This window comes from Danio rerio, chromosome 7 (assembly GCF_049306965.1).
Source record: "Danio rerio strain Tuebingen ecotype United States chromosome 7, GRCz12tu, whole genome shotgun sequence".
Classification (NCBI taxonomy): Eukaryota; Metazoa; Chordata; class Actinopteri; order Cypriniformes; family Danionidae; genus Danio; species Danio rerio.
This window is the reverse complement of record NC_133182.1, coordinates 36,501,171-36,514,621: the sequence shown is the minus strand read 5'-3', so window position 1 is coordinate 36,514,621 and position 13,451 is coordinate 36,501,171. Positions and strand designations below refer to the sequence as shown.

At 38.2% G+C, this 13,451-nt stretch overlaps 1 protein-coding gene across 1 annotated transcript; it reads right to left on the bottom strand.

Moving 5' to 3' along the window:
• Positions 1-11,668: 11,668 nt before the first annotated feature.
• Positions 11,669-12,966, bottom strand: LOC137496099 (uncharacterized). Its single transcript, XM_068222487.2, has 2 exons — positions 12,808-12,966; positions 11,669-12,688 (listed from the first exon to the last, which is right to left on the bottom strand). The coding sequence occupies exons 1-2, from the start codon at positions 12,962-12,964 to the stop codon at positions 12,051-12,053; spliced, it is 795 nt and encodes a 264-aa protein (XP_068078588.2). The 5' UTR covers positions 12,965-12,966; the 3' UTR covers positions 11,669-12,050.
• Positions 12,967-13,451: the final 485 nt, after the last annotated feature.

Below are 13,451 nucleotides of genomic sequence, written 5' to 3'. Positions count from 1 at the left end.
AGGTTTTAGCCTGAGAACCCGCTCCGTTTTCTGCCCGCCGCGCCCGGTCCTGCTAGAGCGGAGAACACAACCAAAAATCACCCAGTATACAGTCCAGACAGCCAAGCTGTCGTTCGTTCGTTCGTTCGCTCTCTCTCTCTCTCTCTCTCTCTCATACGCGCGCGTGCGCACTAACACACACACAAGCACCACGCAGACTCTCTCTTTCTAATTCGCATAGCAATATCCGTGATATTGCTAGACAGCCCGCTCCCGTCCCAAATTAAACCCGTTACCGACCGCTCCCGCGATTTATTCGGAAATTTATTCCCGCGGCTGTCCCCGCGCCAGATTTCTGCGGCGCGGGAATAAATTTCCGAATAAATCGCGGGAGCAGAACTCTAGCACGGAGCTCCATAAACAAACAGCACGCGTCGCGTTTTTAACGTGACTTTGCACGCGATAAGATAAAATATCCAGTTAACCTGATACAGTACACGCGGTTACAAGTAACAAATCACAACTAAATACATTTGCAAGCAAGAGTAAACGAGGCAACAACTTTAACCGCACGTACTTACACTTGAGAAATGGAAGAAACCCATCCTGACGTCCATCAGTTACTCTTTACTGATCCTTCCTTTAACAAACTCAGATGAAGTATTCTTTGTAGCATGTAGCTTCCAGAAGTTTCCAACTGCTTGGTTATAATGCTGAGGTTTCATCTTTGGGTAGAGACTCAATATATCCATCTGCAGTGTGACTTCAATCGACCGGCATGTTTGTGTGCGTGTGTTTGTGGGTGTGCGTGTGTTTGTGGGTGTGTGTGTGTGTCTGGGTTTCTGCGTCAGAGGGCGGGGCCTCAGGTTTGAAATCTCCCGGGTTTGCGCGTGCACGTGAATAACTTGGTTTCGTTCGTACGTCATGGCGAAACACCTAATGAGTCGGTATCAAGGCGACTCGTTTGAAGCACTATGAGTCGACTCTTTTATAGATGAATCAACCGTTTTAAACACTGTATTCTTACAGATTTAAGCCTTAGCTGGATACTTCGCTTCACTTAGAGCTGTGTTACACACTACATGGAGGGGAATTTTCAAAAACCCATAATATGGGCTCTTTAACATGCTGTATATTTACTATATACTGATTGAAAGAAATGATTCCTAAACAAAAAGATGTATTTATAAACTGAATAAAAGCGTTAATGCAGCAAACAGCAGGAAAAGCAGTGTTTCCCTGGTTACTGAAGTAAACAAAGCAGAGTGATGTCAAATCTAGCAGGGTTTGTTTGATTTGATAAACTACACAGCATCCCAGTATTGAAACACTAAATTCACGAAAACTTTAGCATACTGATACAAGATTTAATGCCCTGTAAATTAGCATTTAAGACTTTTTAAATACTTTTTAAGGCCCTTACATTTCTCTAAATTGATTTATCAATTTGTAATACTTGTTAAGACCCCGCGGACAACCTGGAATTACAGCACATTTCTTTCTTTCTTTTTTCAAAGCACGTGTTTACTGCAGATATACTGGATGTTCTTGTCATTCTGAACATTGACAATGAGACACATTTCAGCACCAACAGCCTGAAATACACAGCACACTTAACAAAACTCTACAGTTTGACTGCTGGATGACAGTATTCTCTCGGGCTAGGTCAGAAGGCAAAAACTAATAGCATCTGACAAACACTGAATGATAGAACTGAACAGAATGCCAAGCTATCAAAGGAGCGATGTGATTTTGGGGAGAATGAGACATGCAAAAAACGCAGCCAAGAGATTTTTACAGTTGCTGAGCGAAACGAGTCCGTCTCTCTCGCCTTTGCTACAGTTATTATGTGGGAGAGAGCAGGATCCAAGCGTTCACAGAAACACATTGTTAAATGTTTGGCCAATAAATGTTAAAGACTGAAAACAACGAGGCAAACACACAAGAGTTGGAAGAAGACAGAATGCAGGGACATATGAAGGCCAAGTTCAGTAATGGGTTTGAATGCTCTTCGTCTCCAACATATGAACGCTCTAACCCATCCACACGTGCTCGATTCTCCTCTAAACCTACACATTCACGTGTGATATATCGTCTTAACTTTTGGGTGGTCACGTCAAAAGATGATTTGTCTTGGCCATTTTGGATGACATCACAGTGAATTGCATTAATCATCAGGCAAATACATGGTTTATCTCTTCGTATCAGGGACGCCTGCCCCGCTTTACCTCCCCTAATAAATCCCATATGGGACTGAAAGCTGCCTCATCTGAACTGAGCTCTGGCATTCGGCGTCTACAGCCAGGAAATGGCATAGTCAGAGAGGCGTGTAAACACTCTCTTGAGAAATAACAGCAGTTGCAAAGACCTGATCAGCTTCACCAGGCACTGTTTCGCTGCAGTCAAGCTTTAAGTCATTTTTTTTTTCTGTCACAAGCCATTGAATAAAGATCTCAGCTCGCAAATAGTTTGGAGTCAGTTCATTAGCGGGAGGTTGCGATGAGGGATCTGGGTGTTATTAAGACTGACATTGTCGTTTTGAACTGACAAAGCATCTCTGCTACGGCGAGGCATTAAAATAAAAAAAAAAGAGGAGCTAAAGTGCTAACACAAACACGCTGATAAATTACATTTATGTGTCACTGAGCTTCAGCATTTGCTGACACCAGAAATGTTTTAACAGATCTGCCAAAGCAATGTGTTTTCATTATGATACTCGCGCTAACAGAGCAAGAAGACTAATGAAAAGTAAACACGTGGTGACCTTTAGCGAAGTCACTCATACAGACGACGCAAATAGAGTAAGAGCACAGAAAAGGAGGAAAAAGATGCAGAAAGAAAAAGGTTTAAAGATATTCCATCAACTCAAAGGTTAGGTCAAAGCATTCAGCACTATTTGACTAATGAGTTTCCAGAAATAACACTGCGTTTACATACAGACGTCGTCCACTCTGAGTTCATCAAGTTCTCGACTTTGTCACCTCAGAACCGCAAAAACCGAAATGACCCTCTGAAACTCTGAGAGCTTGGCACAAGTCGAAAGAAGAACGCTACAATTGTATCATGAAAGGGTCTGAGAGAGTTTCTTGAAAGGCTAATAGCTTAATTAGCCCATAAGAAATAATAAAAGGCAGAAAAAAAGTGCGCCGCCAAATTATGACAAAATGGCAATAACTTCTTACCCCTGCAGATTCTTAGAAAATATGCAACTCATTAACTGAAGGGGTAATAGGCTAATTTCCTATTCAGCAGACAAGGTTTATTCGTTTTTATTAAAGATGGGTGTGGCTGACAGACAGCACATAAAGTTATGTTTTGTTTCCTTTTATGCTCTCAGATATGTAGGCATTGCTGTGTTATCCCATTACTGTAAAGTCCCATTAAACTTTAATTAAAGAAATCCAGTTATGCTTTACAACGAACAAACACATTAAATATAGTTTGACCTTTCTGTGCCCTGCAGCCACATTTCTCATAAATATTATTTTGGATTAAAGGATGAGAGAGTTTTTGGTTGCAGACTGGGCATGGTTACTGTGTTTTTAGAATGTGGTTTTGCAGAATAGCAGATCTCTGGGTATTAAGAGTACAGTGTGATCATTAAACAAGCTCTATAAAACACGTCTTAAATGGCCATGGCTGGACAAATGTCCTCTCAATGACTGCAGGGTATGGCAGCGAGCAAAAGGCCACAACTAATTCAAGATCTTTTGGGAACTGCTTGGATTTACGTTTGACTTATGAATATAAATAATTGACACAAATACATACTTTTATATCTTCACTGACCAAATTATTATTGTTTAAATTTTAGTAATGCTTTCACATTGACATTCACAGCATCTAAAAACAAATATTGTTGTTATTTTGTGTTTGAGTGAGTCACTTTGCACAAATTCATTTAGGAAAGAAACAAGCAATTGCTCTGAATGAGCCACAGAATCAAGCTATTTCAAAAACTGATTACTTATTACAAGTTACTACACTGCAACCAGGCTCATTCTGATTATGTACCTCTATATACATTTCTGGAGAGAGCAAAATACATCCAAGGAGCTATGTTTTTTGTTTGTTTTCACAAATCCACCAGAGGCCGCTGTGTACGCTTTTTCAGATCACAAATTTCTCTCGTGAGTGGCATTCGCGCATGTTGTTCTCATGTAAATCCACCAGAGGCCTTTGCCGACTGACTGACTGACCAATCAACCGATAACCCCACCCTGGCTTTTCCCTAAACCCTGTCAATAGTGTTTTAAAAAGCACCAATTGACCTGTTCATCCCCTTCCCTAAACCCAACCACAGTATTTTAAAAAGCCACCAAGAAAAAGAAAAGCACTCACCTGATTTTTACCACATTTTCAGATTTTACCACATTCTTACCCTTTAATGGCTTGTTTATTATTATTTTATAGCTTTTGCTTTGTCTTACTTGCTTTGTCTTACTTGCTTTCTAGTTTTTCACCGGACTCAAACCCTGTTGGCGCTGTCAACTCCTCTCTGCATCTCAAGTCCGTCGACGTACATGTGGAGCTACAGGACCATCTGATAACAGCGGAAAAGTCACCCATATGGAGGTAAATGGTCAGCTGGTAGCGCAAAAACGAAAACTGTCACACCCGTAGTGTTCGTTTTAAAGATAAAATACAGCTCTAACCACATAATTCGTAATCTACAGAAGTGTATATAGGGCTATGTTTTCACAATGAGCCTATGTCGAGTACAACTGTGTGTTGCTTTGACACGTGTAGCAGCTGATTCTAAAGCTTATTTTGGAACTATTCTCAGCTTAAGTGAATGGCAATCAATCAATATTAAATTCCTGTTTATTGAATTGCTTTTGAAAAAAAAATTCCACTGTTGGTCTGCATGTTGACATGTTTGTATTCTGACCATCATGCAGCACATTTTAAATTGTCAAATGTTTTAAACTGAACTTTTCAGTGAATAACTAATGTTAGCGTTGGTTGATCAAGTCAAGTTATTGTTTTTCCTTTGCATTTTTTAAGGTTTGCTTATTGTTGGCAATGTAGTGAAAACAATCTTTGTTTACAGAACTGCATGAAACCAAGTAAAGAGAGTAAATTATGCATGTGCGGCCAGTAGTTGCTGGACATTTTATGAGCAAACACTGTGCACAGGCCTTAAAACCTACTTATTTAGAATAGCTTTAGATATTCAGTAGTGCACCAACCAATCTAATTTTTAAAATGTTTTATTCGACTGACATTTTGTTTGAGTGGTAATTGTGTAGTTTTGTTTTATTGTTGTAAAGCACTTTGAGCAGCCCGTTGGCTGTTGTAAGGTGCTATATACATAATGCTGATTGATTGATTGATTGATTGATTGATTGATTGATTGATTGATTGATTGATTGATTGATTGATTGACATGCTTACATGTAGTCCTGTAGTGTGGCCTAGCAAATGATGGACAATGGACATTGCATGATGAACAAAATAGCATTTTTTGTAGTTTGTGTTTCCAGGACCCTAAACATTTTTCTTGTAAATGAACGGCAAAATCCTTTCCATTTTTAGTTTAATATGGTGCCTTGCAAACAAGCCTCTAAATAACCGAGGAGTTTCATTTTTAGGATAAAAAAACCCTAAAAAGAAAATGAAAAGAAAAAAAAAATGCCACAATTATTTTTACATCAGTTTTCCAGATTATGGTTCCAGACGGCTGCATGTTGTAGCTTCGTCATTGTTCTTTGATGGAAACCTCTGCCCTTTCTCACACTGTGGATCCAGTCATATGGCCTTAACTAGAGGAGGCCTCTATCCAACCGGTGCTGCTCGCCACCAAAGACTTGTCACACCTAAATAAGAGAGATCAAAGCCCTCCACTGCCTTGAACACAACCAGAGAGCTGCACCTGCCAGACCGCCACGTCACAGATACAGCCTGTCCAACATATTGCTCTGACCCTCGCAGACACTAATCCAAACTTTGATCCCAGTCTTCCTGCAATTATTATTCACAGGAGGTTGTGTCTCGATTATCATGAGGCTTTTATTGTCACATCGCTGCTTTTTCTGGTTGTTTTGAGGTTGTAAAACCACAGTTTTATGTATTTGTTTGTTTGTTTGTTGTCATGTTTAGTCATGAAAAGCCACAGGCGAAAAAAAAGTGATGCCAAAAAAAAAAAAAGAGAAAAAACTGTGAAGGACAGGGAAAGGGTTCTGCCATCTCTGCAGTGCCAAGCCATAACCACCAAGGCTTAATTATGATGAGGTTTCCACTTGTTAAACAACAGCTTTGGCTGGTGACAGAAACAGCTTTTCATTGGACAAACACGCAGTTTTCTGCTCTTTTTACCGAGCATACCATGAGAGCTGTTCTGGGGACTGTCATTAGCAAATTCCACAAGGGAGAGCACAATGATTAAATGCTAACTGCAACGAGGCAGCAACTTCTGTGCCACAAAAACAATCACCAAAAACGAGGGCTGTAAATTTCTTTGGGAACAAGCAAGGCAACAAATAAGCAAACAGGGTGAAAAAAAATCCTATGCGGTGGAGAATAGAGGGAGGCAATTCAACACTAGGCTTGGTTGTTGATTAATTAAGGGATATTTGGGATTATTGAGCTTTCAGGATGTAGAGGTTCAGTGACATCTGTTGGATCCCTGTTCCAGTATTCCACTTTATCCTTGGAAACATAATTAACTTAAGTATGCACACCCAATTGAACTAAACCTTTTTAGTCCAGATTGATTTGGGGAAATGTCATGGCAGATCAAGCTAATGCTCCACTCTCATTCTTTTCTCAAAAGAGCATTCGCTTCTTCTCTCCTCTCATTACGGGAAATAAAATGGTCGCCTTTAAACACTAAAAGCTTCCATTTTCCATTAAGAGAACAAAGCATATTGTCTGAGCCATTTAACATATTGTGTATGGATGTTAATTAGAAATACCAAATAAATAAATAATTAAGTAAACCTATGAGATATTGCTTTTGACCTTATTCTGCGATGCGGAAGTGCACTTATTTTTGCGATTGTTTTAGAAATGACTAGTAAAAATTTATGTCAGAATACGGTCAAATTACTTGCTCTACAAACAAGTATGTTCATGACTATACCTTTAAAGCAGAATAATATGATAAGAAAATATCAGTTTGTAACATTAAGCAGCACAACGAGCTGTTTTTAACCTCTAAAATTGAATGGAATTGAAGAAGACCGGAAGTCTCAAGCCAAAAATATTTAAATGGCTGTGCACCCTCGTACACAAAGAATAAGATCCATAGAGTGGAGATCTAAATAAGAGCAATCTACAGTTTCCTACATTTCAAAGTTATTGCTTTGTCTGTTTAGAGTCACACTAAGAGGAGTAAAGGTTTTTTAAGGGATATGCATAAGTTATATATAATCTGTAAGTATGAGTTAAAAAAAAAAAAAACATAAGGCTAAAGGTAAGGCTCCTCAAGGGCATAAAGTGAGAACAATCATGGCAGCCATATCAAAAGTTCATTCAAAACAAAAGTGCTCTAAAAAGCACTAAAGCAATTCTTCTGTTGGACAATTGTTTCCTGTTTCTTTGGACACTTTTTTAAGCCCCTTACAAGCTTCATCTTTTTCGGTAATATCACTTTGGTTTTCGCAATCCAAAATTGGGTCAAATATGGACAAACTCAACATTGAGTAAAAAAATAAAATAAAATAAAATAAACTTAAATGACAACACAATGTTGGGCCTGTCCATATTTGAAGCAACATTGGGTTTCCAGCAGACACACAAGGTCATAACTTGTAAATAGTAGGTTACATTTAGGTCATCCGCATCTACAGACAATGTTTATTTTACATCCATTAACAATGTAAGATGCTGATATTTTGTTGGTTTTAGGTTGTGTTGGAAAGTGACCAAAATCTAAAGTTGAGCCAACATCTTAAACCAGGGGTCTCAAACTCGCGGCCCGCGGGCCATTTGCGGCCCTCAGTGCAATATTTTGTGGCCCGCGCCGACCGCTGTACACTGACAGAATCAACGGAGCGGTAAGAGAGAGCGCTTCCTGGTCCGCTGATTCTATCCGTACACAGCGGTCACTGGCATTCCCCGCCCGCCGTGTAAACAAAGGAGCGGGGATGCCGGTGACGTCACCACGCACCCCGCCCCTTTGTTAGACGCTGTGACGGGCATGAAGAACCAAGGTAAGCTGTTCCCGCCCCTGCCTGCCACTTAGCTACAGCCTGCATTATATATATATTATAGGTAGTTACAGACTGGTACAGACTGATGTGACTGGAGTGTGGTGGGGGTGTTTTATTTATACATATATACGCCTTTTTTTTAGATGAGGGAATGGAAGTTTTGAGTGAGTTCCCCCACTTTTTTCCCTAGGACTTGGCCTTTTTGGGAGCACATATTTGTGTGAGAAATTATTCTCCACCTTGAACTTCAATAAGTCAAAGTACAGGTCTAGACTTGATGATCATCTTCAAGCCATACTGAGGGTCTCAACTGCTTCCGCTCTAAAGCCAAATGTGGTTCAGATTTGTGAGAAGAAGCGCTGTCAAGTCTCTGGCAGCAAGAAGTAGGCAAAAGATGCCATGTTCAGAAGAACTGTTCATAATCTTCACTCAATGTTCTATCAATGTTCAGGACACTTCATGTTCAGAAGAAATAATTAAAACTGTTAATAATGACATTTGAGGACTTTTTTTTTGTGAAATCCCTTATGCGGCCCAGCCTCACCCAGACTTTGCCTCCTGCGGCCCCCAGGTAAATTGAGTTTGAGACCCCTGTCTTAAACCATCGTTATATTGAAGTCAGATACTGACATTTATTCATTATGTATGGGAACCAAAATCCAACATCTGATAGACGTCATATTGGTAACCCCCACACTAGGATTGTCATGAAAGTAGAAATTCGGTTCTAATCGATACTGAAATTTTAAAAACGTCCTTTTGCAGCTAACATTTGAGCACTACTGTTCATGTCCTTAAACACCGCTGAGTTACCATTGTGTTCACATGCTCAACAGAAAGTGAGGCTGTGATTGGCCGTGAAGGTCATCGGTTCACCGAACTCACCGGTTTACTGAGTGTAACCACAGATACAGTGACATTGGAGCATTTTAAAGTGACGTCGATCAGCCGGTTTGTTTATAAACTGACATATGAGAGTCCGGTGATAAATCGTGGCTTTAAAGCGCTCCTGTGTCCTTGTCTCTGTAGTTATAATCAGTAAACAGTGGTGAGTTCAGTGAACCTAATGACCTTCATGGCCAATCACAGTCATTTCTGTTGAGCACGTCAACACAATGGCAAATCAGTGGTGTTTAAGAATGCTCATTAGCGCTTAAATGGACATTTTTTAAATTACAGTATCGTTTGGTACTGAATTCCAGTCCACTAGTCCACACAACATCAAGCTGTAACATCAATAGACATTGATATATTTGTTGTTTTTAGGGTTGCGTTGGAAAGTAACAAAATGCAGCATCTGTCCAACGTTGGACTGACATTGGGTTCTGACGTCAACCGAATTTTCATTTCCAAACAAAATGTAACGTCCCACAAAGTTGGGGTACAACAGCAATCTGACGTCAATTGAACACTCAGTCCAATCTGGAGTCAAAATAAGTCCAGAAAACACAACTCTTATAAATGCTGGCTCATATTAACCCTTGTTGGGTCAAAAATGAACTCAATCTTGAATTATTTTTATTTATTTTTTGTTTAAATTTAAACCTTAAATTTAAAACATTTGTTTAACCCGACTGTTGAGTTTGTCCATATTTGACCAAACATTGAGCATTTTTAGAGTGTACTCTTGAAACCTGTCAAAATGAATTAGGGCTTTGAGATGAGCCCTTGGGAATGGAACACAGCCTATTTCAGACAGCTGGATGGCATGAGTGACCAATCAAATGAACTATTCTGCAAAAAGAAACAGTGGCCTTAAAGGCAACATATCTTTTGTGAATATTGTTTTTTTTGTGTGTGTGTGTGTGTGTGTGTGTGTGTGTGTGTGTGTGTGTGTGTGTGTATGTGTGTGGTTTACCATGGTTTAGAGATAAATTAAGTCAGAGTGTGGTGAATTTAAGATAAACATTTATGTTTTCTTGATAGGAATAACTCAAAAGTAGAAATAAATTTAATAACTGATAAAAAAATTAAGCTTTAAATTTACAAAAGATGTGTAGCATGCTTGAGGAAAATAAGGTCTGCGTCACGAAACAGACATTTTAATGGCTTGGTTTTTGGTAACAGCTTTGTGGCATTATGTTATTGATATTTTTCTGGCAGTGAATGAAAGACACAGAAGAGAGGGGAGAGGGAGATCGGGCGGCGGAGGGGGTAGAAAAAGAGACCCAGGTCACACTTGAAAAAACACAGATGTTTTTATCAGAAATGAGTAAGTGCATGAAGTAAGAGCTTATCAGTCAAAAAGCTGTGACTGCCAGATGCAACTGTTTCAAGACAAACCATTCTTTTTTTTCATGAGCACATTAAAAATGAGGAGAGCAGGCCACTGTAGTGTCAAGCACTGGTCAGTATAGTACTCTAATCATCTAAGCGCCCTGAGACTTTTCATCACTCACACAGAAATAAACATTTTTATCACCTTTAATCATATCAGTATTTTGGTCATTTATACAAAGTCTACTATCAGGATTTTTGTGAAAGTGTTGTTGGAGATGACTGTAAGAAACATTTGGGTTTAGCTCAGAAAACAGTATAATAATATTTCTGTTAGTCCACTGCATTTAGATCATGGTTAAAAAATTTGGTCTGTGTTCATAAACTGTATAAAATGTGTAAAAAAATGTTTATGTGCAGCAAATATAACAGGTTTTAATGATTTATTTGAGGGTTTAGGTTTCATTTTCACAGTCAGTCATATCTTATGCAAAGTATAGTATTCAACCGCATGCAGTTTTGCAAGTAGGGAAACATTTTCATCTGCATATATATATATATATATATATATATATATATATATATATATATATATATATATATATATATATATATATATATGTATATATATATATATATATATATGTAAATGCAGTGGCACAGTAGGTAGTGCTGTCGCCTCACAGCAAGAAAGTCGCTGGGTTGCTGGTTTGATCCTCGGCTCAGTTGGCTTTTCTGTGTGGAGTTTGCATGTTCTCCCTGCGTTCGCGTGGGTTTCCTCCGGGTGCTCCGGTTTCACCCACAGTCCAAAGACATGCGGCACAGGTGCATTGGGTAGGCTAAATTGTTCGTAGTGTTTGAGTGTGTGTGTGAATGTGTGTGTGGATGATACCCAAAGATGAGTTGCAGCTTGAAGGGCATTCGCTGCATTAAAAATGTGTTAAATAAGTTAGTGGTTCATTCCGCTGTGGCAACTCCGGATTAATAAAGGGACTAAGCCGACAAGAAAATGAATGAATATATATACATATACATAAATATATAAATATATATATATATATATATATATATATATATATATATATATATATATATATATAGTTGAAGTCAGAATTATTAGCCCCTCTGAATTATCAGCCCCCCTCTTTATTTTTTTTTAACGGAGAGAAGATTTTTTTCAACACATTTCTAAACATAATAGTTTAATAGTTTTAATAACTCATCTCTAATAACTGATTTATTTTATCTTTGTCATGATGACAGTAAATAATATTTGACTAGATATTTTTCAAGACACTTCTATACAGTTTAAAGTGACATTTAAAGGCTTAACTATGTTAATTAGGTTAACTAGGCAGGTTAGGGTAATTAGGCAAGTTATTTTATAATGATGGTTTGTTCTGTTTTGCAAAAATAACTATAACTAATAATTTTGCCCCAAAAATCTTTTTTAGAAATTATTGCATAGGGCCCTGGCGCCCAGCGACAGGTTGTACTTTTTCTGTTTCTGTTTCTTTTCATCCTCCTCATTTTACTTCTCCTTCTAATCATCCTTCTGCTCATCTTGTTGCTTTTCTTTCTCAGTTTAATACAACACCAGACACATGAGTTTATTTTTAAACAGATATTAAAACAGATAAACAAACCAGAGACAAAAGAATTGTAATGCATTTTTTATTGTTTTTCTCCTTCCTTTCATCATCCTCTCATCCTCCTCCTCTTACTTTTCCTCCTCATCATATTTTTGCTCATCCTACTGCTGATTTTCTTCTTTCTGTTTCTCTTCTTCATCTCCTCCTCCTTTATCTCCACTTTCAAACCCATCATCTCAATGTCCTCCTCCTCATTCTCCTCACTTTCCTTTTCCTCTTTCATCCTGCTCCTTTCCTTCTCCTCTTTCCTCCTCCTTCGCTCCTTCTTCTCCTCTTTCATTCTTCTACCTCTACTTTTCCCTTTTTCCTTCTTCTCCTCCTCCTTCTCAATCTTGTCAACCACCTTCTCTATCATCGTCTCGTTTATTTTCTCCTCTTTTATCTTTCTCCCTTTCCTTCCATCTTCCTCTTCAATATTTTCCTCCTCCTCCACCACTGTCTCTTCCATCTTCTTCTCCTCTTTATTCCTTCTCCTCCTCTTTCTCTTTTTCTTGTCTTTCATCTCCACCTCCATAATCCTGTCCTCCTTCTCCTTCTCATGTTCTCCGCAGGATGAATCAATGTTTGTCAGTATGATTTCAGTTTTACTGCCATGCATCTCGTCCTCCACACAGGGTTCTTCATGAATGATTGCAGAATACACTTCCAGACATTTTTTAACCTTGGAGCAGCACAGAAGGTCATCTGTTAGAAGAGAAATGAAGTGGTTACACATTTTACACAGTCACCGTTACACTGGTTGAAGAAGACATTTTATTAATACCATTATAGAGTGATATGTTGATGTAAATATGTTTATTTACCATCAATGCCTTTGTCTGGTGAGTTTGGGAGCTCTTTCTGCTCCTCCTCTTCATCCTCCATCTTCTCTTTATTTGGGGTGAGGCAGGAGATTTTCATGTGTTTCCTGCAGGCTTTAAGGAATGACGCCAGCCAGCTTTTTTTCTTCCTCTTATCCATAACCTCATCTGTTAAAAGTAAAACAATTGTAGTTGACACACTTTTCCACAATCATTTGAAAGAAAATACATAAAAATCTAATTATTCAACAATTTTGGACTTACAAAAATTTCTGTGGTTGTAAGTAGTTGTAAACAATTTATATGGGCTGAATTTAAACAAACAAATTAAGTTGAACATTACTAAATGTTGTAATTTGTTTGTTTAGATTCAACACAAATAAATTGTGGTTGCAACATTTCTGCAGACATCATTTTTTTTCAGTGTACTACTTTATTAAGGGACTAGAGGCTAAATCCGTATCCGGAAAGCTGAAAATTAGTTGCAAGACTAATTTTCTAAATTGTTTTATAAAGATGCATATACCAGAATATGTAATAGTAATATAATAATATGTAATAGTAATATAATATTATGTAATAGTAATATAATAATATGTAATAGTTATAAAATAATATGTAATAGTAAATAAATAATGTTCTTGTGT

Coding starts and splice junctions, on each gene's coding strand:
- LOC137496099 (XM_068222487.2), bottom strand. CDS start 12,964: ATGGATAAGAGGAAGAAAAAAAGCTGGCTGGCGTCATTCCTTAAAGCC. Junction 12,689..12,807: donor ACCAGACAAAGGCATTGATG/GTAAATAAACAT, acceptor CTCTTCTAACAG/ATGACCTTCTGTGCTGCTCC.